General features: G+C 32.7%; 7 protein-coding genes and 1 pseudogene across 11 annotated transcripts in view; 2 read left to right on the forward strand and 6 right to left on the reverse strand.

Moving 5' to 3' along the window:
- Positions 1 to 2,802, forward strand: part of LOC129805243 (ras-related protein Ral-a) — a 4,935-nt gene extending 2,133 nt beyond the window's left edge. Inside the window, exon 5 of the mRNA XM_055853022.1 lies at positions 2,753 to 2,802. Within this exon, the coding sequence (XP_055708997.1) occupies positions 2,753 to 2,802 (50 nt within the window). The remainder of the gene's footprint in view (positions 1 to 2,752) is intronic.
- A 500-nt stretch (positions 2,803 to 3,302) lies between these two features.
- LOC129807585 (1-acyl-sn-glycerol-3-phosphate acyltransferase alpha-like) lies at positions 3,303 to 4,420 on the reverse strand. The gene is made up of 3 exons (XM_055856961.1): positions 4,108 to 4,420; positions 3,685 to 3,839; positions 3,303 to 3,614 (listed from the first exon to the last, which is right to left on the reverse strand). The coding sequence occupies exons 1-3, from the start codon at positions 4,418 to 4,420 to the stop codon at positions 3,303 to 3,305; spliced, it is 780 nt and encodes a 259-aa protein (XP_055712936.1).
- A 38-nt stretch (positions 4,421 to 4,458) lies between these two features.
- On the reverse strand, positions 4,459 to 9,477 carry LOC129807576 (1-acyl-sn-glycerol-3-phosphate acyltransferase beta-like). The gene is made up of 6 exons (XM_055856949.1): positions 9,261 to 9,477; positions 5,991 to 6,206; positions 5,716 to 5,920; positions 5,510 to 5,643; positions 5,067 to 5,248; positions 4,459 to 4,917 (listed from the first exon to the last, which is right to left on the reverse strand). Exons 2-6 carry the CDS (start codon positions 6,031 to 6,033, stop codon positions 4,558 to 4,560), a joined length of 924 nt encoding a protein of 307 aa, XP_055712924.1. The 5' UTR covers positions 6,034 to 6,206; positions 9,261 to 9,477; the 3' UTR covers positions 4,459 to 4,557.
- Positions 9,478 to 9,915: 438 nt separating this feature from the next.
- LOC129807574 (UDP-N-acetylglucosamine transporter) lies at positions 9,916 to 11,945 on the reverse strand. The gene is made up of 3 exons (XM_055856946.1): positions 11,738 to 11,945; positions 11,468 to 11,587; positions 9,916 to 11,075 (listed from the first exon to the last, which is right to left on the reverse strand). Exons 1-3 carry the CDS (start codon positions 11,748 to 11,750, stop codon positions 10,183 to 10,185), a joined length of 1,026 nt encoding a protein of 341 aa, XP_055712921.1. The 5' UTR covers positions 11,751 to 11,945; the 3' UTR covers positions 9,916 to 10,182.
- Positions 11,922 to 25,184, forward strand: LOC129807542 (activating signal cointegrator 1 complex subunit 2). 2 transcript variants are annotated; one of them, XM_055856888.1, is made up of 5 exons: positions 11,922 to 12,045; positions 12,107 to 12,172; positions 12,239 to 12,399; positions 21,012 to 21,893; positions 24,048 to 25,184. In XM_055856888.1, the coding sequence occupies exons 1-5, from the start codon at positions 12,025 to 12,027 to the stop codon at positions 25,042 to 25,044; spliced, it is 2,127 nt and encodes a 708-aa protein (XP_055712863.1). In that variant the 5' UTR covers positions 11,922 to 12,024; the 3' UTR covers positions 25,045 to 25,184. The 2 variants fall into 2 exon arrangements, with proteins under 2 accessions (XP_055712863.1, XP_055712864.1); XM_055856889.1 differs by lacking the exons at positions 12,107 to 12,172; positions 12,239 to 12,399 and having other exon boundaries at positions 11,961 to 12,045.
- LOC129807593 (probable cytochrome P450 6a13) lies at positions 12,440 to 13,851 on the reverse strand (annotated as a pseudogene).
- LOC129807554 (probable cytochrome P450 6d4) lies at positions 14,943 to 17,449 on the reverse strand. 2 transcript variants are annotated; one of them, XM_055856909.1, is made up of 3 exons: positions 16,602 to 17,449; positions 16,277 to 16,532; positions 14,943 to 16,103 (listed from the first exon to the last, which is right to left on the reverse strand). In XM_055856909.1, the coding sequence occupies exons 1-3, from the start codon at positions 17,244 to 17,246 to the stop codon at positions 15,433 to 15,435; spliced, it is 1,572 nt and encodes a 523-aa protein (XP_055712884.1). In that variant the 5' UTR covers positions 17,247 to 17,449; the 3' UTR covers positions 14,943 to 15,432. The 2 variants fall into 2 exon arrangements, with proteins under 2 accessions (XP_055712884.1, XP_055712885.1); XM_055856910.1 differs by lacking the exon at positions 16,602 to 17,449 and having other exon boundaries at positions 16,277 to 16,540.
- Positions 17,511 to 20,401, reverse strand: LOC129807557 (probable cytochrome P450 6d5). Of its 3 annotated transcripts, XM_055856917.1 has the most exons (4): positions 20,320 to 20,373; positions 19,705 to 20,000; positions 19,390 to 19,642; positions 17,511 to 18,618 (listed from the first exon to the last, which is right to left on the reverse strand). In XM_055856917.1, exons 2-4 carry the CDS (start codon positions 19,897 to 19,899, stop codon positions 17,966 to 17,968), a joined length of 1,101 nt encoding a protein of 366 aa, XP_055712892.1. In that variant the 5' UTR covers positions 19,900 to 20,000; positions 20,320 to 20,373; the 3' UTR covers positions 17,511 to 17,965. The 3 variants fall into 3 exon arrangements, with proteins under 3 accessions (XP_055712892.1, XP_055712891.1, XP_055712893.1); XM_055856916.1 differs by having other exon boundaries at positions 19,705 to 20,401; XM_055856918.1 differs by lacking the exons at positions 19,705 to 20,000; positions 20,320 to 20,373 and having other exon boundaries at positions 19,390 to 19,698.
- Positions 25,185 to 27,460: the final 2,276 nt, after the last annotated feature.

A 27,460-nucleotide genomic window follows, 5' to 3' on the forward strand; every position in this document is an offset into this window, starting at 1 on the left:
CAGCGATTTGATGGTATTTTTCTCCGTGCTCATCTGATTCTGTTGATTTTTGTCTTAAAAAAATATCAAAGTGACAATACAGCAAGTGGATTTTCAGTGATATATTCACATCCATTTCTTTAAATTCTGAAATCATTTTTTGCACAAGATTTTCGATAATTTCTGTTCTGATGCCTCCCAAACAATAGCGAATTGCATTTTTGACCGACTCTCACGCAATTTTTTTTTTCATTTGGCAGCAGAGAATTTGTGAAAATTGAATCCTTTTCCAACTTTCGGATGTCAGGATCCGTGAAAACATCTTCTTCCACTTTTGCGATGCCGAGTTTTGGAATAACTTCCTTCAAACGCTCGAGAACCGCTTGCTCGTGATTTAGGGATTTTATAAAACTCTTTACAATTCCCAATTTTATGTGGAATTGTGGTAACATAATTTTGTCCTTTTTGTGAGACCTTTAATGTGCGCCCTTACTCATCAAATTAGGTCAAATGACAGAAGATATGATGTTTTGAATTTCGTTAACTTTGACCCCTCATAGCTCGGGTCAGGTGTAATCGATCGACTTAATTTTTTTTTGTTTAATAGGGATAATCTGCAGCTATAACATACTAACCATACTAAAATTTCCGCCCGCTGCACAAAGGTATTTTTGAGTTATTTTATTTAGTGAATTGAAAAACCTTCATTTTGATAATACCGCCACTAGAGGTGGTTTTATGAACTTGGGACGTTAGAATGGGAAGTAGCATTTTACGAGAGCTTTCCAAAACGCCTTCATTTTTTAAATTCTGACAATTAGAACCGGAGTTATGGCCGTTTTAAGAATTTTTTTTGGACCCTTATAGTTCGGGTCAGGGGGGTCGGGGGACCTTAAGTTTGGAAATGATCGAAAGCCCTAAGGTCTAGCTATAACATACTAAAATTTGAGAGCGATCGATGCCATATCGAAGTCTTATTGATTTATAGTGCATGTTGTTAATATATGAAATAAAATAATGAATTTTTGAGAGAAAATTCTGTGGTTCATAAGTCATTCAAATACGTAATTTCTGGATAACGGTATATTTTACGTCCCTTTGATATTTAGGAGACAATTTTTGTAAAGGATTCAAGTCGTCCCACACATCCTTTTCATGGATTTGGAGGATATTTAGGGGTTTATGAAACAAATCTAAAAAATGAAAGGATAGGGATATGCGATGTTCAAGGAAGATTGTCCTTGAATCCTCCTCTACACATCCTTGAGTTATCCTTTGATACCAACATCCTAGGATGTACCCTTATTGATTATAATAAAAACAACTTTATTTCAAATATTCGAAAAAAATTCTGAAAGATTTTTTTCTTAAGATATCGCAGAAACTTGAGGTGATGGACCACAAGTTTCTTTGGGAGAAATGTTCAGGACATACCAAGGAACAAGAAAATACTCATTATTTTCCATCCCATTTTTGGCTGTTGCACAGTGTTATAATACAAATTGAATCAATTTTTTTTTAAAACTGTTTATTCATACACTGCTCTAATTCGATTCAAAATGGTTTTAATACACGAGATATGTAATTCTAATATTACACTCTCTAAGTTAATGCTATAATTCTTGCCTTGGCAAAATGTTCAGTGAAAGGATAACGCACATGTACCTATAAGAATTCTTATGATTTCAATGTAAAAACTTTGGAATAATATTTGCTTTTCTAATGCCTTCGATTCAAGCCTTCCTCCATAGTTAAAATCTATGATATATTACCGTGTTATGTGGTCTGCGGCTTTACAATTTTAAATCAATCTTTTCAAGTTCTCATAATAAAGTTTTTAATTATTATTATGGAATTATTAATCCATTATAGAGCTTTCAGTGCTTACAACGGAAAATTTGAGCTCAGTGGAAATGCGATTTTTTTCAAGTTTAAGTTTCAAAACTGCACAACTCGAAATATCTCTTAAAAAATGTTATTTTCTCAGAAAAGACGAAAGAAGTAACAAGAAACTGGGAAACAAGCTTAAAAATTAAAATAAATTATCAGCTAATTTTGAAAATTTGAATTGAATTCAATTAATTGATTCAATCTCCAATATTGCGACTGCCGACCGACCGTGATATTCTGTAGGCAGAAATTATTATTAATTATTATTTATTTATTTTGATGGAACTGAGATATTTTTGGCAGAAATAAATTTTGAATTAGTGGCTAAATTTCAAAGCTATACGCAATGAGTGGGTTCCAATTTCGAGGAACCCACTCCATTTTGCTATTTCTTTAAATACTCTTCTATACCCACAAAAAAAATCCTTGTTTTGGTCTCTTATGTTCGATAGAGAATTCAATCAATAGATGCTAAAAGTAAAAAAAAATGAAACATTAAATTTTCCACGATGGTGGAATAAAAACTAAAAACTCTTGTAAAGAAGTACGTGACGCTTTTTCTCAATCTCTGATACTAGGAGGGCACAGAAAAAAGAGTTGCTTAGTGCATAAAATATAGTGAAGAGATTTAACCATGTTTTTTTCCTTCAGGTAAACTTCCTAAGATAATAAATAAATATATAATATATAAATGTCCTCTATGACTGACTTCTTCGTAACAAGTCATTATTAATTTTAAAACTATGATAAAATGTTAAATATATACAAACTTTTATGATATAAATTCCCACATTTCTTTGAACAGCTTTTCTCACTTAGTATATTGTTCCTGATGATGAGCATAATACAGGAAATGGTTTAGAAAATTTGATCTTGATCACAGTCAGACAGACCAACAATCCTGAAGAAATTGATGAAATTCACTTTCATTGATAAGAGTTATTATACCATACACAAACTCCTTGTGACGCCTCGTCTTCACTAAACACAGTGGGGTGGGGTGCCCCTGTTCTAGACGCCACCAGGCTGTTACAATTAATGGAATAGGACCGGTAAAATCGTGTATAAAAGTGTAAAATTGTTTTAAAAAATAATAAATTTCAGTTTTGTGGACAATGAAAGGTGGGTTGATGGAGGATAAGTTGAGCAATTTTTTTGGATTTTACACAGGAAACAGTGGATTAGAACATTCAGCCATGTGTTAGCTGCTAAAATGAAGCCCAAAACTGTATGGTAAGTATCACAGAAAGATAGAAACAACCCCCCAAATATCGAAGGGTGTGTCGTGTCGACGTGCAACCGAAGACTTTGTGCTTGCGCACTAACTTCCACCTGAACAATTCTGACAAGCATATCACTCGACGGCCAACAACCCCTCCGGTATTCCACCTGGAACCGTCACTTTCAATGAAAATGAAACACATATACATTCATCATAGGGATATCTTTCTATTGTTCAATTCTTGATATACGTCATCCATTTCTCCATGAACTCTCTCAATGAACGTGACCAAACTATCAGACTCAATGTTAGTGGTAGTGATTTCCGGCATTATCCTAATTATACCTCGTCCGGAAATCTTCCTCTCGCCACCAGATCTATGGCGGAAGAAGTTATTTCGCGATACCACAATTGGCTGCACTGAGCATCTGCATTGGAGTGCAAGCTTGAAGGGGCCTTTCTTGAACATTAGTAAATGCTCACCCTCATTTCGTGTTCCTTCCGGAAAGAAAATCAGTTTTATCTGAAATATATGTGGGAATTATATTAAATTGTCTGTGTTGATTACTATCAAAAGGCATTTTATTACTAACTTTCTTTTTCGTAATTGCTTCTGATTGCTTCTGAAGGCTGATAATAGCACGCTCTTGATTAGACCTATCTATAAAGAGTGAGCCCCATGTCCATGATGCAACACCAAAAATTGCATAGTATATCAGTTGCTTTTTAACCACCACCGATGCTGGCCCTATATGAGGCCAAATATAAGCAAGCACTTTAAATCACATGATGATTTGCAAATAAAGAAAAATCCAACCAAATATATTTATTATTTATTTATAATAAAAAAAAAACAGCGAAAAGACAACAAAAAGTTATTACTTTAATATTGCATATAAAAATTATTTGAATAATAGAATTTATAAAAAAAAAATGAACGCGAAAATAGTTACAGCTTTTCTTTTACCTTCATAAGTTTAAATACTTACATTAGAGGTAAATAAAATAAAACTTACCCAGTAAGTCCAGGACATTCTGGTGATTGATTAAGATGATTCCGCCTTGGGAAAGATTCACATTCTCCAGTCCTTCAATTTGGTATGTTAGTCCCATAAGCCGAGCTACAAATCTCCCCAAAAAAGCAGCACTAAGGGCATTTCTTGAATCAAATTTACGAAACGGGAAAAGTAATAATGGGAATAAAGCTGCAATATTGCAAAACACCATGTAGAAACAGTAATTGAAGATACATCTTAATCTTGAGGAGAATTTTGATAAGGATAAGATGAAAAGTGTAGCACAAATCCATAAAAACCCTACTTGATCCATTGAAAACTAGTAGCAAAATGAGAAGACATCACAGACGAATGCCATGCCACAATCAATGCAAATAATTTACTTAAATTACTCCGTAATTCCGTTAATTTTAGAATTATTACAATTATGAAAATTACAAAGCTGTCGCATTAATCCTTGAAAACAATTCTCGGTCGATTTTTATTGCTCCAAGTTGGATCAGCAGCATTTTTGTCTACTTCTCGAGCTAATTTCTCATACTCCTCCAGCATAAGATTACGGCAGTTGGTCATAAGGGTATCGGTATCTGCTTCTTTGAGGTCAACAGTATCAATTGAATCCAGGACGGATATAATAACATGTCCCTTATCAAAAATGTACTTCTTAGAATCTATAAAGTAGTACGGTGACATAATTAGAGGTGTTATAGGCACTTTCGCGTTAATTGCAGTTTTAAATGCGCCTCTCTTAAACGGTAATAGTCCACGATTGCTGTTTCTCGTTCCCTCAGGATAGATGAACATTTTAATCTTGAATTTCATAACAGAAAAGAAATGTTATATAATTTGTGTAAAAAAAAAAACTATTACTATAGATTATTGTATATATAGTGAGAACATTAAAATATATAAAATTGCACTGCATTGCAAGTTGCCTGCATATTATCCAATATACTCACATCTTGTTCTTTCATTAATCTAGCACATTTGTCTAGTGTTTGGTATCCAGATTTTGGGGATTGTCTATCAATATAAGGTAATCCAGCTAGCCAAGCAGCTGGTCCGAATGGAATAACATACAGCATTTCCTTCTTAGCAATTCCTGTAACCCGATCCATCAGTTCCCAAAGATTGAACATTGCTTTATAGAAGAAGGAGAGTTTTGATTAGATTATATTGAATATCAATCTTCTTGTTATCAAATAGTGACGCAACAGGTCATAAAAACACATTCTGTGCGATCAAAATCAAAAGTATTATTGAGGAATCTGAAAATATAATTCAACATAACGGTGTTTTAGCAACAAAAATCCTCTCATTCCTCAAAATTTTCTTCTATTCGTTATCACAAAAAATAATCCCTATACTGTTACAAAAATTTAAAAAAAAAATCGAAGCTTACCTAAAATATCAATTGATGACTGATGATTAGCACAAATAAGACCGCCAACTTTATCTTGCAAACGACCAGCTCCACGAACTTCCCAGGTTATTTCCAGCAAAAATGAACACTTTCTTATGAACCATCCAACAATTCTAAGTGTATGAAAGATTTTGTTTTTTGAGATCACAAAGTATCTAATTGCCGATATAAATTGCTAAACATACTTGCAGTTAATTACATTTCGTGGACGAAGAAGAAAAACTGGGGTGAGCAGAGTAGTCCCCATTATTGTTGCAAAATATATCATGGCAAATTTGGCAAGAAATCTGTACTTGCTTCTTTGACCACCGAGATTAGCTACTATAGCTAGAATAATAAATATTCCCAAAGAAATTGCCAGAGTCCACAAATATCCACGAATTATCCATTCTGCCGATGACAAATAAACAATCACTTTTGGGCCAAACATTGCACAAGGAGGGATGCATTCTCAACTCACCTAGCAGACATTTAGCACAGGAAATGATGGAATATATCGACATTTTTCCAGAGAGTTTCACAATTTATTTATACCAATTCCAAAGTCAATGCGATACTAAATATAAGTAGAGAGTATTTTAATCATGTACATATTCCATTCAACACTCTTATCACACGAGCCGTGGTGATTAGAAAAAGTTGTTATCCCCACTCTATATTACTTTTGTACTAAGACCTAATGGCAGTTTACACAATAAAAAAAAAACAGATATATGAGAAATGCAAAAATTATTTATAAACTCCAGATAAATTTAAATATACTATGTATTTTCAATTTTTTACTTAACTTCTTAAATATTAGTTACTTGTAGTTTTTGTAGTCAATAAAGAAGGGAACTCTACGAAAAAGTTTTTCTTAAAAAGTGTAAAATTGACTTTCTCAAAAATGTTTTCTCAAAAACTAACACTCGACATAGAAAATTTTCCATGCCAATAAAATATGCTGTGTCTTCTAATCTAATTTTAATCTAAATATATTACCATGATTCCTTGCAACCAGTAATCTGTGATGTCCAATTTTAAAATCAAATATTAAAATTAAATGATTGCTTTCAAAAGCCACAATTTTCACCGCTTGAACTCCACAGTATTTTATAATTCCTCGAATTTTTCACCACCCAAAATTTCCACTTTCCACCTCCCCAGCCCCCCCCCCCCCCCGAGACCATTTTTCTCATCGTATCTTCACGCTTCAGACGATTTTTGAAAAAAGAGACAAATAATCCTAACCGGCTTATGTAGGTGAGATTCTTAACGTGAGCTAACTCGGAATGTATGCAAATTCGATTTAGAGCTGAAGTTGGGGGACGCCATTCAGTTATCTTGAATCAAATTCGTGAAATTATACAAATTTTGTATTAAAACCAAAATATCAAGGATTTGGATGGACTGACAGAAAAGTGATATATGGGTGAAACGTAGACCAGAAAGTTCTCTATAATTTTGCCATAGAACATGATCTCATCGATTACTCAGAAACCGAGATAAGCGCGGTTTTTTTGTTTCTTAACTCGTTTTTTCGACCAGATCGCCCCAAGTGTTCATTTGGTGAACTTCAGCTGTATTAAAGAATTGTTGTATTTTGTGAGACTTTCCATTTGAAACCCTATTAGGTGAGATTCTTAACAATCTCACCTACTATAATCCTAACAAAATTTCATGTCGTCCGATCGCGCTCAAACTTGGCCAAAATGTGTTTCGCCACTTCCTGATCTCGAATATATGGGGGGCTAAGTTACGTTCCCGGCCGGCCGGCCGGCCGGCCGCTCTTTGGAGCTTAATAGCTCCTAAACTAAAAAAGATATCGAATTGCGGTTTTCGACAAAGGTTAAATATCGTATGAAAATTGCAACATGGTGCATTGACCCTCCACCCCCCACCCCTCCTTCCGCCATTTTGAAGACCCCCCTTTTTTTGTTTTCTCAATAGCTCCGCCCCTGTGGCATCGAGCGGGCTCAAATTTTAGTATTTTAGCCTTAGAGCTTTCCATCAATACCAAACTTAAGGTCCCCCGACCCCCCTGACCCGAGCTATAAGGGTCCAAAAAAAATTTCATAAAATGGCCATAACTCCGGTTCTAATTGTCAGAATTTAAAAAGTGAGGGCTTTTTGGAAAGCTCTCGTGAAATTCCACTTCCTCTTCTAACAACGCAAGTTCATAAAACCACCGCTAGGGGCGCTATTATTAAAAAGAAAATTTTTAAATCTTAAAAGTTAAATAACTCAAAAATTCCTTTATGAATCGGGCTGAAATTTTAGTATGTTGTAGCCGTTGATTATACCTATCAAACAAAAAAATACTTAAGTCGATCCATAACCCCTGACCCGAGCTATAAGGGGTCAAAGTTCGAACATTGACCGGCCTCTATCTCCGGTTCTAACTAACATAGCGACATAAATTTTACCTTTTTAGTTTCGTCTCGATGAGCACTTTCAGATGGAAGTTCAAAAAGTCACCACAGGTGGCGCTGTGATAGCGTCAAAATTCATCGAAATTCAAAGACATTTTTCTCAAAAACGGCATTGTGCAAGTTAATGAAATTTTAGTATGTTGTAGTCCAGTCTAGGACGTTTCCAAAATGGTGCAATTGTGCGCTGTGGTTAAAACAGAACCGGAGATATGAGGGGTCAAAGTTCGCAAAATTCAAAAAATCATATCTCCGGTTCTATGTGACCGATTTTGATGAATGAGGGCTTAAACAAAAGGTCTCACCAAATGCTACAACTTTCTAGAACATTTGAACTTCGTGGGACTAACACCAGGAGCGCTACAGTCAAAAAACCAATTTCAATATCACATAACCTCAATTATCTCGACACGTGCTTAACCTATTTTGATGATTACTTCGACATAATTGTAGAGGACATTTGTCTCTACATTTCGTCCATACATCATTTTTCGCTCAGACTACGCTATCACTCCGATTTTGCCGTTTAAGTGTGAAAAAATTGATTTTTCCCATAATAACGCTTTGAAATCACTCAGATGCCAATTTGACTGCCTCTACTCCACCAAGACACCTAAAATAGGGTTTTAAATGGAAAGTCCCACAAAATACAACAATTCTTTGATATAGTTGAAGTTCAACAAATGAGTACTTGGGGCACTCTGGATGAAAAAACGAGTTAAGAAACAAAAAACAACAAAGGTTAAAAGGGTTAAAAAGGCTTTATATCGCTCCTTGGAAATTACGAGGGGCCAACTCAATCTGAGCCATTTTTCAGGAGATAGCTTGAAAGATTCAACTTTGTGTATATAAATAATTATCCACATTATCTGTGTTATAATTGTGGAGCTCAGAGGCAAAATGACACATATGCTATGCTTAACTCTTTCGTCTCTTTTGGGACTCTGAGTACGCAAAGCAGCATATAAATGTTCTGTGAAAAACAATGTTTTTTAATTATTCAGAACTGATAAAAATCCGATTCTTGTGGATGATTACATACTATAAGGATGTCCAAATATAAGGCATTTTTTGTAGGACCTCAATTAATTCCTGAGCTTAGATATTTTTGATTAAAAAATGGTGAAATTGGCTTGCAGCATATGCTGCGGACCGCAGCATATGCAGCATTTCCAGTCTGGTTTCCAGTTTCCAATTTGGAAAGTCCTAAAAGTTTTTAAATCTCGCCGTTCTTCTCTTTTTATTCAACTTCGTGTGAAATACATTTTTTTTCGCAATATTCGTTTTTCTAATTTATTTAATTTTTTCTCAGGGTTTCTTACCTTTAGTCAGCTTTTGAAAAATGCTCTGCCTGCTATGTATATTAGCTTTCCCCGTTTTCCAACTAATTTCCAGTCTGGTTTCCAGTTTCCAATTTGGAAAGTCCTAAAAAGTTTTTAAATCTCGCCGTTCTTCGCTTCGGTGTGAAAAATTCACTACATAACCTAAGAAATCTGTGTTTGGAAACATTTTTCGACTTTTAATTATTTACTAGATCTGTATGGCTGATAAAAATAAGGTAAATTAAGATATACGTTTTGATAGTGATAAAGGATAATTATAAATACGTAAACACCTAATTGCAGAATCCATCTTCTTCTGGTGGGGGCGATGGTAAAGAAAAAGACAAACGTCGGAAAGAGTCCATTCTTGACCTAAGCAAATACTTGGAAAAAACCATTCGCGTTAAATTTGCAGGAGGACGTGAAGCAGCTGGCATATTGAAAGGCTATGATCCTCTTCTTAACCTTGTATTAGATAATACAACAGAATTTTTGCGCGATCAAGATGAACCATTTAAGTTGGCAGAAGATACCCGGAATCTAGGCCTTGTAGTTTGCCGGGGTACATCAGTGGTTTTAATATGTCCACAGGAAGGCATGGAATCAATACAAAACCCATTTATCACACAAGACGCATAATAATTATAACATCGGATCTCATTTATTAAAATGTCTTATATTCTGTAAGTTATTTGTTCTCATTTCTATAATACTCTCACTTTCCTGAATTATTGCGCTATCACTATGTGATTTGTTTTTGTTTAGAAGAAGAAGTATATAAAATATAAATTTTTGTTCAAAAGCGGGAGATTTGTCGATAAACTAAAAATAAATACTATAATTGTGTGACTTCGGAGATTGTGATAGTGGCGTCCGTTTTTTTTTTTTTTTTTGTATCAAGTTAATGAATGAGTTGTTATTGCTATACTTTTGGTAATAACAATTTTTCATCTGGAGACGGGCGAACGGTTATAATCTTAGCTTGTTTATTAGGGTCATATCCATAGAGAAAGATGGAACAAATTACTAAGCTCGCACCAGCTGTAAATTGCAAATTAAGTTGAAAATCGAAAAGATAAATTGACGCAATGCAGGAAATAATGATCGCTAAAGATGTGGCAAATCCTTTGAGAATGTTATCTGCATATTTTACCACAACAGCCACTATGAGTCCTCCTCCTGCCTGTAGTACTACCAAGTACCAGATTAAGAAGTCATACCCAAAGAAAAAGCCCTGGGTTGTAATTTGTTTCCCATCATTGAGAAAACAAGTTATAAAGCCAAAGGGAAGACTCAGGAAACTTAATTGTACATTTCTCATCCAGACCGAGACCTCTGACCCTTTAAGTATCTTTTCGAAGTAAATTCCCGCAAATCCGGATAAGACGCATGCGCCCAGTGCAGCACAGAATCCAATAAAACGATTCTGTTCCAATCCACCTATCCCTATAGATGTTTCTCCATTAGATTGAGCTAGCTGTACCATTACCACACCAACAATGAGAAATACCAGCGAACACCATTGCGTAGGGAAAAGTTTTTTCCGCAAAATAGCTACAGCAAACATGGCAGTTGTGAGGATTTTGAGTTGATATGTCACCTGGTAGGTGGCTGCGTCTAGATGTGATGCCGATACGTACAATAGATTGTTCTGGATTATATAGACCAAGGATGGTACACATACTTTAAGAGTATCCAATGGCTGCTGGATTACTGTTTTGTGTAGTGCATTTTGAAACTTTGTAAAGTCCTTCTCCTCCAGGAACACCAGAATAAGGCAGGTAATTAATTTTACGACCTCTGACATCACAACAGCTGCGATAAAGAGAGAGAAAAAGATTGAAAATAATTCAGCAAGAAAAAAAATCTGTATTACGAAACTCGACATCCCAGATTATTTTAAAAAAAAAAAGCATTTATAAGCGTATAGAAACAATGTAGAATAAGAAGCCTAAGGAAAATTAACACATAAAAAAGTTTGATGCATTGTGTAGTTTGTGTTTGACTTAGACTATATATTTTTAATTTAGAAATATAGAAAATTTAGTATAAATAAAATCTAAATTCTAAATCAATTGCGAAAAATGTTCAAAGAAATATATAGAATACAAGTTAAAATTTATATAAAAATCACATGATAATTGTAAATCCTCAAGATTTCATCAATATATATGAGCTTGGCATTTGGAAAAGAACTTTGTACTTACCTGTTGAGCTAAGAAATAGATCACCTGCTCGTGTCCGGGAGTACCTCATGCTTAATCCCAGGATGGCATTCTGAAGTGTGAGCGTAATAAGGCTCACATACTTCAGTGTATTCTCGTTCTCTGAAATAAAAAGTTGTAGACTAGTCATTTATATAACTTTCCTAATTAATTCTTGCATTTTTCCGTCGTACTGGTCATACTCATGGATTTCAATTTGATCAGTGAAAAAAAATAGCAAAACAAGATTAATCTATATATCTATACACTTACTCTTTATTATCATTTTATTGAATGTATCTGTTCACATTAGTTGTTTTACACTCTTAGCACTCTTATCACTTCTTAGGCTTTATCACAGGAAATGCAATGAAAATTTTTTGTTTACGTGTCGAGTGCCCCGGTTTTTGGTCAATCTAATCAGAGAGAGTATGCGGGAGGGGGTATTGGTTATGTCATTATTGCTGCGAAAGCGAAAGACAGAGCGCGGCGAAAAAATTACATAACCTATCTTTTTGAGTGTACGTACAGGTGGATATATAGATTCCAGCAGCGGAAAAATGAAGAAATTTGTAATTAAGGTAGTATATTTAATCTAATAAGTATAACTTATACATTCTAAATATATTGCTTTATTACTAGAATTTAGAGAAAAAGCCCCTTAATGAAGTAAAACTTGTGTGGGAAGGAAATCCAATTTCAGCTATAGTAAGTTTTTCTCCGATGAGACTAGAAATGCGCCAGTTTTTGTATTCTTTTATTTTTCTTGTCCAGAGTGAACAATTTGCTGAAAAAAGGTATCGAGCCAAATACACTGCACTACCAATGGAAGGATTGGAAGTAACGTGTGATTTGTCCTCAATTAATGAGTGGCTTCGGAACACCCAATTATTTGAGAATGAAATTGACAGTTTCCTGAGACTGAATTTTCACAGGTAATTTACACTTGCATTATCTAAACTTGATTTCCTGGTATAAAGTGCAATTTGATACCATCCACGGGTTGCATGATAACTTGGTTAGCTTCCACTTTTAATTCTTTTTCCATTGTGGGGCCCAATTTAAAATGAATTGTAGAAAGAAGAATTGCTAAGCCGAATTTTGCATTTAGCCTCTCCATGCGCGCTCAAATACAATTTCGGGGACCATCACCGAATGGAAGATACGTGTTAGCATTTTCTGGTAGGAAACGGTGTGGGTCAAAGATATTAGGCATTTCAAAATATTTGGGATCTTTCTGGAGACCCAAAAGAGATATGAGAATATTTGTTCCTTTCTCGATAGTAACATTCGTATCAAGGATTTTGTAATCTTTTGTTCAAATGCGTACAAGTGCGGGCACTGATGGATATATTCTCATAGATTCTGAAAAAAATAAAAGGGTTTCTTATTTTTGTTTTATATTATTTCATAATTAATCCTTACCATCCATGCAACACTCCAAATATTTCATCTCTTTGAGACTTTCGTGAGTATTCCCAATTGTCATTTGCCAGAACTTGCTTTATTTCCTGATAGGCACGCTCTTGAAGTTCGGGTTTTTTTTTTTGCTAGTTCATAGAGACAGAAGGACATCACTGTGGCTGAGGTTTCAAAACCCGCAAAGAAGAATACAGCTGCATGAGCAGCAATTTCGGGCTGTGTGGATGTCAAGAGACGTCCGGCCCCTACAAAAACTTTAAAGAAGAGAAGAAAAAGAGCAGCAATTTCATTGATAGTCATAGTTAGTTTCATATCTAAAGAAAAAAATATATAAATCAGTCAAAAAATGATTGTTTTCAATATTTCGCTTACTACAATTACACGGACTATTTTTGTAAAGGATTCAAGTCGTCTCACGCATCCTTTTCATGGATTTGGAGGATATTTAGGGGTTTATGAAACAAATCTAAAAAATGAAGGGATAGGGATACGCGATGTTCCAGGAAAATTGTCCTTGAATCCTCCTCTACACATCCTTGAGTTATCCTTTGATACCAACATCCTAGGATGTACCGTTATTGATTATAAACAACTCTTTTTCAAATATTTCGAAAAATTTCTTAAAGATCTTTTTCTTAAGATATCTCAGAAACTTGAGGTGATGGACCACAAGTTTCTTCGGGAGAAATGTTCAGGACATACCAAGGAACAAGAAACTACTCATTATTTTCCATCCCATTTGTGGCTGTTGCACACTGTTATTATTACTAAATCGACAGTTTCTGCACTTCAATCTCCATCCGCTTTAACTATATTGTTCCTCAGCTGAATGAGTAATTGCGTGAAATCCTCTCGGAAAATATTATTTTTTTCGCGATGATTAACTGTTTGGTTCACGACAGAAATCATAAATTTCTCCACAACAACCTCTACTTGTTTTAGTTTAAGGGCAGAATCATATTGACAATAAAATGCTCGCCGTAGCCTACTGTATTTCGTTATTTTACGTATTTTCATTGCAATTCTTATGCAAAATTTTGCAATATCGTATTAACTTATCTCATACTCGGTGGCACTAGATGAAAATAACATAAGAAAATTGAATAAATAAAACGAAAATTCGACAAAGTTTTTTTTTGCTCACCGTTTATCGCATTTTCGTTTTATTTATTATTTTTTTATATTATTTTTACCTAGTGCCACCGCGTATGAGATAAGGTAATTTCATAATCGAAAATTTGCGTAAGAACTGCAATGAAAATGCGTAAATTAACGAAATACGGTGAGCATTTTACTGTTAATGTGATTCTGCCCTAAAGAATTCAACAAATTTTGGGGCCATGAAAGATAATGCAATACCGTTTCTAAAAGTTGGTGCAAGTGCTTTTTGTCCCATCTTGCGGAAATGTACATTAGGTTCCGATATACTATCCACATCAATACCAAATGCTACAGATGCGATTAGGTCTGTGAGAAATCTGGCTGATAAATCTCTAACTTCGTAAACGTTATCCTGTTCATTATTTTGAATATTTTTCAACAATTTTTTTTTGCATATTTCCTGCAGATTTAATAACATTAGGAAACATGGCTCGTAATTTTCCAGACGTAAAAGTAGATGTTAGCTTTATGCGAAGTTTATGCCACTTTTGGCCAGATAATGAGAATATATTTCCAGATAGAGGATCCATTTCCTCATCGACATAAATACCACGAACCACAAAATGATCAAAATCTTTAATCATTTGTGTTTTGATTAATTCAGGATCTTTTATAACCAGACAGGGTCGATTGATAAGGTAGATTCCAAAAAAATTCTTTGTAGTTTTGTTGTACAAATCCAATAGTACACCATCAAGATCAATTTGTCCTAATAAAACATCCTTCATGTTCCTAACTCAACAAACTCCACATTTCTCTTTTCCTAGTAGCGGTAAATTCCTTTTAGATAAATATAGAATAATCCAATTGCAGCACACACAAGACTTATATGAAATTGCAGAAAGATTAACATTAAAACGATAACAAAAATTACACTTTTAGTGTTCAAAAAATATTTGTTTTTTTTTTTTAAATTTCTACACTGTTTAATTCAGTATTAACATATTTAAAAATCGTACTTTAAAAAGCACGAATATAAAATTTTTATTTGCAAAATTGATCAATATTTAAAAAGAAAGATGTTGCGACTCTTCACATTATAAAGAAATACTTCAGTGGTTCTTATTGAAAAATATTACATTTTGATAATCAATTACCTTATTTTTAGTGATTTCACCTTCATAAAATTTTAGGTCTTTTAGGTCCCATTTTCAGGTGAGGTCAGATAATATCAGTCAGTGTCATAGAATACATTCATTTTGATATAAATTTCTTTAAATCATATTTTTAGTCAAAGTTCTTGTCTAAAAAAAAGAACAATGATTTTTGTTTGAAATAAAATACGTTTATATTTCTTATTTGGCTTTCAGTACTAAAAGTGGTCAAAAATAAAGAAATCAAGCAATATAATTTAAACAAGCTTTAAGTTTAAATCTTTAGCCCGTTTAATGAATACATTTCCTGTGCGTGACTTTAACAAACATTCCACCTTCAATTGATGGTGTAAAGCTTTTCAAATCAAACTTAATTTTTTCCAAATTTTTAAGTTTATCACCCAATTGAATGTTGAATTTCGAGAGTATTAGTACAATTCCAAGTTTGGATTGAAGTTTCCCCATTCTGAGCCCTATACAAGCTCTAGGACCATCGCCAAAAGGCATATATATGATGCCCTTTTGTTCATTATTTGAAGCATCTGTTTTAAATCTTTCTGGCTTAAAACTTTCAGGATTTTGGTAGTATTTAGGATCATGGTGGATCGCATGTGCTGGTATGAAAATCCTTGTACCTTTTTCGATAATTATGTCTCTGCCAGGTACTTTGTATTCAGTTGTGCATTCACGATTGAGAACGGGAACTGGTGCATACATGCGTAATGTTTCGTCAATACAATTCTCCAAATATTTCATTTCATTGATAGATTCGTATGTTATTCTTCCATTATATTTCTTTGTTAGTTCATCAATTTCTTCCTGTACTTTTTTTTGTATATGAGGGTTTTTGGCTAATTCGTAGAAGCAGAAAGACATAGTTGTTGAAGTTGTTTCAAAACCGGCTAAGAAAAATACGTGAGCTTGAGCTGCTAATTCATTTAAGGACAATGTTTTACCATTACCTGAAATTAATGTAAAAGAACAGTAAGCTAAAATTATTTATTTTAACAATTTCTGTTATATTTTGTACAAATGCTAAAATGAAATGCATTACAAGATTTTTTTAAGTGCTTTTATACGCAAAATTTATTAACCGTTCATAAAATATTTTATGTAAAGTAATTGGTATACTTACTGTTGTTGGTTGCTTGAATGTCCCAAGTATCTCCATAATCAACCTTACCAGTATTTTTCAATTGTAAGAGAAGTTGCATAAAATCTTTTCTTTGAATGTTATTCTTTTCTCTGTAGTTCATTATGTCTTTGACCATAGAGAAGATGAAATTTTCATAATCATCATCAACAGATTTAATTTTAAACATTCTTCCTATATGTGGTAGTATGAATAAACAAGTTAATCTGAAGATATTTTTCAGCGTAGGAGCAAAAAACTGAGGAATTTAACAACTCTCATAAACTAATATTCTTCAAATTTATTAATTATATACTAGCGCTTTTACCTTTCTTCCCATTATCCTAAAAGTAGCTTCGGGTTCTGTAATTGTGTCTGTTTCTAATCCGAATGCAACTGAAGCAATTATATTTGTTGAATAACATGCCAATAAATCACGCATTTCAACTTCTGTATTTTCATTTGCATTCTTAGCTAAAAATGTTTCAAGAGATTTGCCACAATTGAGAAACGTTTGAAACATGGCCTTGATTTTTCCAGATGTAAATGTTGGTGTTAATTTAGCGCGTAGTTGCCTCCATTTGTCTCCGGTTATTGAAAAAAGGTGTCCCGAAAGTGGATCCAGATTTTCATTCATATATACACCACGATCATGGAAATATTGGAAATCTTTTATCATAATTAAACGTAGGAGTTCTGTGTCCTTAACCATAAGTGCTGGTTTATTAGTTGTATACAGTCCGAGAATGGGTTCATCGGTGAAATTATATAATTCTTGAAAAACGTCTGCAAAGCTTTTCTTCAGCAAGAATGCATCCTTAAGATTTCCAAAAGGAAAAATTGGTGTGGCGAATTTCACATTCCTTTTATCCCAATAGGAGTAAATGTGTTGAATGTAGAAATATAATGCCACGCTACAAAAACTCAATATTGTCGCAATATCCCAAAATCCACTATCAAAAAATAACGCCATGTTTATTGTAATGTCTCCGAAAGAAAACTAACTCAATAAACCTTTAGTATGCTTGTATTTATACTATTAAACATAAATACAGATTTAGTAACATAACATTTTTCGAAGAGAACAGAAAAAACATGAACAGAATTAAAATGAACAGTCATTTTCCCATGTTAATATTTCAAACTCATAGTGAAGGTCAAATAATGATTTTTGGCATATCGTAGTGATAGCGTAGTGATTCTTGTATACCATGTTAAGGAAATACACAAAGACAAATGCTTTTAAACACAGTATATTTATTTCAAATCATCTATAATAACATAGATTTTAAAGTTTTCTTATTGTATCATTTCTTTATTTTTTCCTTACCACACAGCAATTGATAAATGAAAGCAAAAATTGACAAAGATTTCTTTTAAATTTTCTTCAGGTTTCCATCTACAGCACTGCAGGGAATTTCTTTCAAAAAGGCATTTTTTTGACCAAAAATTACTCTCAAACTATAGAGGCCATAACCCTCAATTTTGAACCTCCCGCCCTTAACACCTAACACGGGTTACATGTGTAAACTGAATAAATATGTTTTGATAGAATTTGGTAAAATATATACGATCAATTATAATTAATTTCACAAAAGTAATAATATAAAGGTAAATTTCTTCAATTTTGATTTAATTTGATTTTTGTAAGTTTTGAAATTGTAACAAATCGTGTGCTTTACATAAAAATGTTTATAATTTCCTATGAGAAAATTTTAAATGTAACCCACCAATTGGTAGAGGAACGATACTTTCTGGTGCATACTGTATTTTGCTGTGTTGTAATTTTTTACCAAGTTGAATTTTAAAATTTAGAAGAATAATGGCCAATCCAATTTTTGCTTGCATTTTACCTAATCTTATTCCAATACATGCACGAGGCCCATCACCAAAAGACAGGTGATTGAAGGATGTAATCTGGTTTTCGGTTTTAAATCTTTCGGGTTTAAAAATCATGGGATTTTCAAAGTATTTAGGATCATAATGAAATCCAATACAAGGAATTAATACTGCTGTGCCTCTTTTAATAATGGTTTTTGTTCCTGGTATTAGATAATCTGTTGTACACTCTCGATTAAGAAGTGGTATAGGGGGATACATGCGCAAAGTTTCATCGATACAATCTTCTAAATATTTCATTTCCATAATTGCCTCGTATGACCATTTTCCATCATGACTTCCTAACACTTCATCAATTTCTTTTTGAACTTTTTCTTGACAATCATGATTACGGGCCATTTCATAAAGAAAGAAAGACATAAGTGTTGATGAGGTCTCAAAGCCAGCTAAAAAAAAAACATGAACTTGTGCTGCAAGTTCATTGATGGATAATTTCTTCAATTCATCTGAAAATAAACAAAAACCCATTCTGAATTTATCGATATGTAAACATGAGTTGTAAGTTTTGAGCCAGAATAAATATAATTATATACATAATTAGGGGGAGGTCGGGGGCACCTTTGAAATTGGGATTTTTCTCTTATATTTATGTAGAACTATGCCATATTATTATTCAATTTAGCTTCTCAATCTGTTTGTGCAGCTAAATTATATCACGATAAGGCTCAATTTTATTTAAAGTAAGTCTTCACAAAGAATAAAATTATTATTTTTAAAGAAGATGAATATACAAGTATATCAATGATTCTTCTAATAAGTTTGATGAATTCATTTAATCAAATGTTTGGTTTTATTGAAGTGAAATAAATAAATAATTGGTTTCTAATAATTATCTCTTGCTTAAAGCTTAAACCGTTTCATACCATGTATATAGCATTTTAAGGGAAGGGTCCATAATATAATACAAGTTGTAACATTGCCAAATCCTTTAAGAAAAAAATATGTGTCGTTTTCAGCAAAACAATTCTACAGTTTATGCTAATCACATTAACAATAGACTCCTGTGGTGTGAGCGATTCTTTCCAGGGTTGGACAAATTTTTTTTTTACTGAAAATGTGTTAAATTTGTCGTAATATTACACAATTTTTCATCATTAAAGTTAATTCGTGTTTTATATGAGCGACCTAACCATTTAAAAAGAAACTAATAAAAATTTACTAAATAATTTGAATAATTTCACAATTGTTTTGTAAAATAATTTTTGCATCTGCACTACCTTTTGTCGATGTAAAATTCCATTCATCTCCTCTATCAACATTTCCAGTATTACGTAGTTGAAGAAGAAGCTGCATAAAATCTTTTCTTTGGATATTATTTTTTTCTCTGTGGTCAATTGTTTGTTTGACCATGGAGAAAATGAATTTTTCATAGTCACTCTCGACCGTTTTCAATTTGATTAATTTAGCAATTTTTGGTAAGATTAGAAATAATGCATTTCTAATAGCATTTTTTAGTGTTGGAGCAAATGCCTAGAAATGTAAAGTAGAATATGTACGTATTATAGCAAAATATTAAAAAAAAAATATCTTACTTTTTTTCCATAGTGTCTAAATGAACAATTTGGTTCGTTTATTGAATCTACTTCAATACCAAATGCAACCGAAGCAATAACATTAGTAGTATATCTCGCCATAAGATCACGTACTTCAATTTCAGTGTTATGGTCAACTTCTGCTTTCAGCTTTTTTTCCAAACTGTTAGCACAATCAACTAAGGTCTGAAACATAGCCTTAAGTTTCCCAGAAGTAAATGTTGGTGTTAATTTGGCACGCAATTGCTTCCATTTTTCACCGCTGAGAGAGAACAAGTGTCCTGAAAGTGGATCGACTGTTTCGTCCACATATACACCACGATCATGAAAAAAATGAAAGTCTTTCACTAATATATTTCTACACAACTCCAAATTTCGTACAAAAAAAATTGGTCGGACCATAGCATATAATCCAATGAAGTCGACCGTTATCGATTGGTACATTTCTAGTAAAAATTCTCCAAATGATTGTCTAGACATAAATACTGGAGTAAAATTTCCAAATGGAAAAATTGGTTTTTTATAAAGAACATTATTGCGTTCCCAGTAGGAAAAGACATATTTTACATAGAAATAAATAATTATTACAAAAGCCACAAAAATAAGAAAGTATACATTAAGTAAAATATTTTCCACAATGCCTGCCATTTCGAAAAAAACACTCCAAGTACACTACTGAGCTGAAACAACTATGAATCTCACATCTCCTCACCGTGTCATTTATATGCGGATTGGCAATTATTAAAATTCATTTGTTATGCGTGATTCTAATGATGCATATTAGCATGATAATAGTGCATATTGAACGTACTAGATAAGTACTAGACTAACGTTTGTAGTAAATTATATTACGTTAATGTTTTCTTCCACCTTGATATTGATTCTTGCGACTCTCATACCCCCTTAACGAATTTAGGAGATAAAATTAGGTAATGTAGTAAACAAAAGCCACGATATTTTTTATTTCATGGAGACTGGATGAATTTCTATAGTCCTCCGGAGTAATCAGTCCGGCAGGATGCAATTTTTATAAAGGTAGAGGTTCCCCTACTAATATTCGTAAAAATACTAAAAGAAAATAGACATAATTTATTATTATTAGAAAAATCTATTAATAACAGGGTAGTTATGTTTTGTAGAAAAAAAAGCTTCTGTAAATAAATAAATTTAATATGCAAATGCGTAATTATGTCACAGTAATGCATTTATTTGCTTTTATTTTCTGTTAATGTGGTTTAATTTAAAAATTTCATAATTTATACTATCATACTAAACTCATGTTAATTCTTTTTGTATCTTCTTTACAGATTCTGGGCAACAATGGTCTTCGACACTGAATCTATTGATTGCATCACAAGTTTCTTACAAGAGTCCACTCCTTGCTATTTGTCAATAGTTGCAATCACTAATAATCAGGAAATTGTTGCGACTTATGAGAGAATAATGCAGAAAGTGCTTGCAGTTATTTGTCGCATGATAACAAACAAGGAGTCTGATACTGAGTGGATATCGAGGGAATATTTGGCAAAAATAATTTACTCTAAGTATCTAATTTCAGTTCCTATGATTTTTGACTTATTGACGATATATGGACGGACAAATGCCTGCATTTTGAAGAAAATTATCGATATAATATTGAAGATTGAGCCAAAATATTTGAGTGATCTGGAGCTGGCTCTGAAATTCATTCAGAAGTCATTCTCAACTGTTCAGGAGCAATTAGAGAAGAATAGTACTTCAGACAATGTGCAATTACTCTATGACTTGTGTCTTCACACGTTGGATTGTACGACTATACTTAGCATATTAATGGACGTCTGTACAGAATCTCGTGATATCTGCGCGTCTATTAACATGGATCAGACAATTACAAGCATTTATGATTGTTTTATCCCGAGTCTGTACAAATACATATTCATATATGACGAAATGTCATCATATCTGGATTTAGTCAACAGAATACGAGTGGAATTGCTCTCAAGTTTTCGATGTATAATCAATTCTTATATTGAGAAAGTTTTGGAGAAAAATCATCAGTCCCTCAAGTCTACGACGAATTTAGATAGTGTTGAAGCGCTTTTGTCAATTTTCACGTTGTGCCTATCGGACAATATCTTCGTAATTGATTATCAAAAGCTCTACCCAGTTGAGAATGACATTGAAATTCTCCGACAGGCTTGTCCTAAAATGTAAGTTTGTGTTCTGTTTCTAGAAGTTATTAATTCTCCGGCTTTATGTTCAATTCTTAGACAAATATTTGATTAGAATAAGTAATTTAACTATTTTTAGCTGAGATGCTTTATAATCTCAGCTTTTGTGGTCCGAGGTGAAATCCGAATTCTGATCGAAATTAGAATCGAATCACGAAATATGCGCTAAAAATCGATTCTCTTGGACATCTCGTCCATCGTACAACCACTTCTGGTCTGGAGAGAGAATGGACAGAAATATCTTCAAAGAGTTTTCGGCAAAGGTTACATGTAGATGGGCGGCTAGAAGTAGGTTAGATTAGAAAAATTCTAATTTTGATAGTCAATTTCGTCAATTATGCTTAACTTTTCTAAACTATAACATATCAAGGGAGCCAATTTCACTATTTTTGTAGTCAAAAATGTATTATCTTTGGAATTAATCGAGGTTCTGCAAAACATAACTTAAATTTTAATATCCTTAAGGATTGTAATCATCCAACCGGATTATTATTGGTAGTAAATAATCCAAAATAAATTGTTTTTTCCAAATTTTTTTTGGGTACCCACACAGAGTCCAAAAAATACGAAAAAGTTAAAGATTTTAACTTATTATGTAGTGTTTAATATTTATAATTCCGGGTTAAGATGGATGACACTTCATTTATTCTAATTTTGCCTCAAAATTTTTTGAATGCAAAGGCTCAGGAGGTCGGCTTAACCCACCTTTAAAACACAGCTTAGCTACATTAATTTTGCAGTTTGTTACATTTTAGTTTAAAACTTTATAGAAATTTAATATATATATACCTATATATGTATATATATATATATATATATATATATATATATATATATATATATAGGTATATATATATATATATTTAAATTAAATATGTTCTTTGGAGAATACAACTAATATTTATCTAATAATAAAGCCGGTTTAAAATTTAAAATAGGTTTAAGTTTAAAATTTATCTCAGACTTCAGGGAATGTTTCATTTAATTTTTTAAGTGTTTTCTTTAACTCATTAACTCTTTCGTCTCTTTTAGGACTCTGAGTACCCAAAGCAGCATATGAATGTTCTGTGAAAAATAATGTTTTTTAATTATTCAGAAGTGATAAAAATCCTATTCTTGTGGATGATTACAAACCATAAGGATATCCAATTGTAAGATATTTTTTGTAGGACCTCAATTAATTCCTGAGCTTAGATATTTTTGATTAAAAAATTGTGAAATTGGCTTACAGCATATGCTGCGGTCCGGAAAGAGTTAAGGGGTGCGACTCCTGCTTGAAATATAACCCACCATAACCGTCTTTAATTTTCATGATCGTATAACTTTTTAGTGATAGTTGACTCACTTTAGAATTGGATCACTTTTTAGTGATAGTTGTCTCACTTTAGAATTGAATATAGAAATCTTATTAAATTCCTCTTTTAAATGCACAAAATTTCTGGGGATGAACTGCCAATTGGGATTTTTGATGAGAATCAGGAGTCTGACTTTCGGCTTCAAATTACTTGATATGTCTGCCTTCCTTCAGTTTTCCAATGAGAACGTCCACGTCGGGCAGAATGGACCCAGCCTGATTGGATCATTTTTTTTAATTTTTTGCTACTTCAATTAATGGAATATATTGCCTCCATCTCCGACTCCTTTGTATATTTTTTGTACATACATTTTTTTTGTATAATTGTACCAAATTTAATTACCGATAAAAGTTCAGCTTAATACAGACCTGAGTTAAATGATCTTATATATCAGATTTGGTGGATTGATCTGACGAACATAATGATGTATTTTTTTTTTAGTAAAATTATGGTAGAGTCAATACTTTCGTAATGGCCTATATACAATAGACAAACTATGTCTATATTAAAGCAAATTCCCTACGCTTGCCTAGGAAAAACTCTTATATGGACATAAATTTTTCTAGTGTGTAGATGCTACAAAGGATGCGGTAGGAATTATGTCGTAATCGATAAATAATTAAATTCTCTCTTTCTCTCCCATTCCTTCTATCTCTAGAACAAGCCAAAAATCAGAAAAAAATATGAAAATAATGTTAATTAAAATGGGAATTTGATTTACTACAAATCTATGTGATTGATTTTTATTAAATGTTAACTATGTATAATTATTTCAAAGGGACACCTTCAAAGCAGATTTCATTATTCAAGCATTCCTATCTGGGGATGAGAATAATTTTGTAAAGCTTCCGAAGCAATCAAAACCGGCAAATCATGTAAATGGATGCAATGTTTTTGAAGAAGAAGGAGCATGTGCTCTTTCGCTCGATACAGATAATTCAACCGTATTATCCACTGATATCGAGAAGCAAATACGAATAGTTCAAGACATTCTCCCGGATTTAGGAGATGGTTTCGTGAAGAAACTTCTACATCGTTATGATAACACCGAGTTGGCAATTGCAGCCGTACTTGAGGGAAATCTTCCACCTGATTTAGACGCATGCGATAAGAATGAGGTATACATACCACCAGATTATCAAGAGAATTTGCTTATGGAAACTGGTATACGACGAATCAACGTTTATGATGGTGATGATTATGATGTCAGAATAAATGAGAAACCAAGAGGGATTATAAAGACAGGAAAGGGATTCCCAGGGCAGCCGAAAACAGCGAAAGATTTGCTGGATGATAAGAGTTATGTAAAAGAGCTTAAGAGTCGATATGAGAAGTACTCTTTTGTGATGGAGAATTGTGACTATGATGACGAATACGATGATAGTTACGATGCCATTACAGAAAGTGAATCTAAGAAAACAGCTAAGAAGCCACAGTCAATGAGGGATGTTTTGGTGGATGAAGTTGAAGATGACGAGGAAAGTGAGGATGGTGATAATGATATTCAGGAAAATCAAAACAAGAATAATCCACTAAATTTTTGTGAGAATCCTGAAGATGTACGTGCAAGATATGAACGGAAAAGGCAACAGAAATTTGGTGGTCCCAAGAAACACAGTGAGAGAGATGTAGTTGGAAAAGCTAAAGGACAGGGTCAAACTGGTGCTGTCCTTATGAATAGACACAAAAAAGAAGTCAATAAATCATCAAGAGCTAACCACAATCGTAAACAAGGATCATCATGGAAAAAGAGTCGTGGAATGATTCCATCTTAAAACATATTTTAGTTACGTCAAAATAATTACCAAAGTTACATAGGAGGAGATACGAGATACAGTAATAATATTAATATAGTGAATTTCCTCTGGATCAATCAACTTTTCCAGAAACGCGGCTGATTTTCTGCAAAAAATAGGTGAGTAAGTTATATGTTCATATACATTTTATATTTATAGATCGTTAAAGGAGGTAGCACGAGTTCGAATATTTAGCAATGTCTTTTTTTCCACTCTATTACTACGTATTTTTTTTAGCTTCATTGCTTTGCAACAGATTTAAATTGATTTTTAACTCACAAAAATTATTGTTAAAAATAAATTAGGAGTAAACCTATTGAACATTAATCCTGTTCAACATTTTATATCACAAAATCTCTCATGATTTAATTTTGAATTTTAGACTAATTAATAATACAGCATTTTTAGAACCAATTTAAAATTCATTCAAGCATCGACTCATTCGGAATAAAACTCTAAACTTTAGAACTTAGTCTTTGGTTTAGATATTTCTGTCAGTGAAAAGTTTCAACTTAATTTACTTTTTTCTCAAAACAAAATTTACGATTTAGGAATCTCCGAAAATTAAGTCTTAACACCAGAATTTTTAATGAAATTTTCTTAAAGTATTATATAAGACTTACTTAAGGTAAGGACTTATATAAGACAAGGCATATTTTAAGAATATTATGAAATATTCTTAAAGTATGCTTTTTGAATATGGGTTTGAATTAATTTTTTTTATTATTTTGGATAAAAAAAATCGAAATAAGTTTTTAGCTTCAAGAAACTTGTAACCCCTTACTGTTTGAACGATTTTTTACATAACAATTTATCTTAACATCGAACACACATTACCTTGTGCTAATGGACAGTAAAATTGTTTCAGTTAGTAAGACGGGATTATTCGGTAAAAAATTAAAAATCTAATAAGTTATAGTTGTGATTTTGGAAAAAGAACTATTGTTTAGACTCGACGTTTGGTGAGTAAATAATTTTAAACAAAAATAACTTTCTTTGCTCAACTTTTGAAGGGCAATTGAGTATCCAGTGACTCAAAAAAATCCCACGACCATTAATTAAAATATATATTTTTCTATAAATAATCAGAAAAATATGATCTGCCCCTATTTTCGAGCTCGTTTTTAAAGGCTTATAAAGTGATATTCTGCATAATTAAATTCCAATGGATATTGTACATTTTTAGTAATCAGTCCCTTTTAGAGTTAGATAACTGCGAAATAATCATTTCAGGCTGGATTTCAAGTGAAAAAGAGATAAATTTCGGTGTGATCAATTAATATAAAGTAACTATTTTTAATATACATATTGTTTGCTGGGTATAGCAAATAAAGAAGAAAATGTGTAAGTGTGTGAAATCTTCACATCTCTTGTGCACTAACCTTTAGTAAATTTTACAAGAAGCAAGAAGCCCACCTCGAGAAGTGAGGTGAAACACTTCAGAGAAACCCCAGATGTGCTGTTTTAATGTCAGTTGGTCGCGAGAATTGGTAGAGTTAACACGTGGCATTTGAAATTGTTCAAGAAATATTTTGCGCAATTGTAATAATTTGACAGTAAAGTTTCTTATATTAAATAAGTGATAGAGTGAAACGGTACAAATAGGAAATATTGCTGCAGCGATTCACCAAATGGTGTATGCTGATATAAATATTGGAATATTTTTGCAAAAAAGAATATGCTGAGTGAGATCAATGTGTGACTAAGAAATATTGTGAATTCTTCTGATAAATGAAAATGCAAGATATCCAATATTTTAATACAAAAGTGTGTATTGTTTAAACCACTTTTTTATGCAATTTAGGTCATGTGTTATATATTTCTGACTTATTTTATACAAAGTTGAAAAATGGAAAAATTGTTATTGGCCTCTAATTGTGAATGAGACAGTGCCAGTGAGTTGAGGGTATAGTCTTGTGAGAAAAGGTGAAAATCTTGTGAAGGAGTTACTGCTGTTGGTGTTCTTGTGTATGCTGCCAAAGTACTTTAGTAAAGGGGGTCAATCGTGTCTGTGCATTTTATTATTTGCTGTTTTTTTTTGTCCCTTATGTGTGTTCTTTTATGTGTTGAATGGTGAGCGAAAAGTTCTTTTTCTTATACATATTTATTTCACTTTTGTATGATGAGAATACGGTATTGAAATTGTTTGCAGAATGTATTTCTATATCTTTTGAGCTGAATAAGTAAATTGATGTTGATAGTTCGTTATACAATAGTTAACTTATTCAGAAATACTTTTTATAAACGGTACAAATTGGGATGGTTAGTGTAGAAGTCACCAAAACATTATTGGAACAGCTTGTTCCGCTTTCCTTGTTAATATATGTTTCGCTTGTTAGTAATATCAAGGAAAAAGTTTATACATGAATGGTACTCAGTATAGGTGAACTAAAGT

Source organism: Phlebotomus papatasi, chromosome 3 (assembly GCF_024763615.1).
Source record: "Phlebotomus papatasi isolate M1 chromosome 3, Ppap_2.1, whole genome shotgun sequence".
Classification (NCBI taxonomy): Eukaryota; Metazoa; Arthropoda; class Insecta; order Diptera; family Psychodidae; genus Phlebotomus; species Phlebotomus papatasi.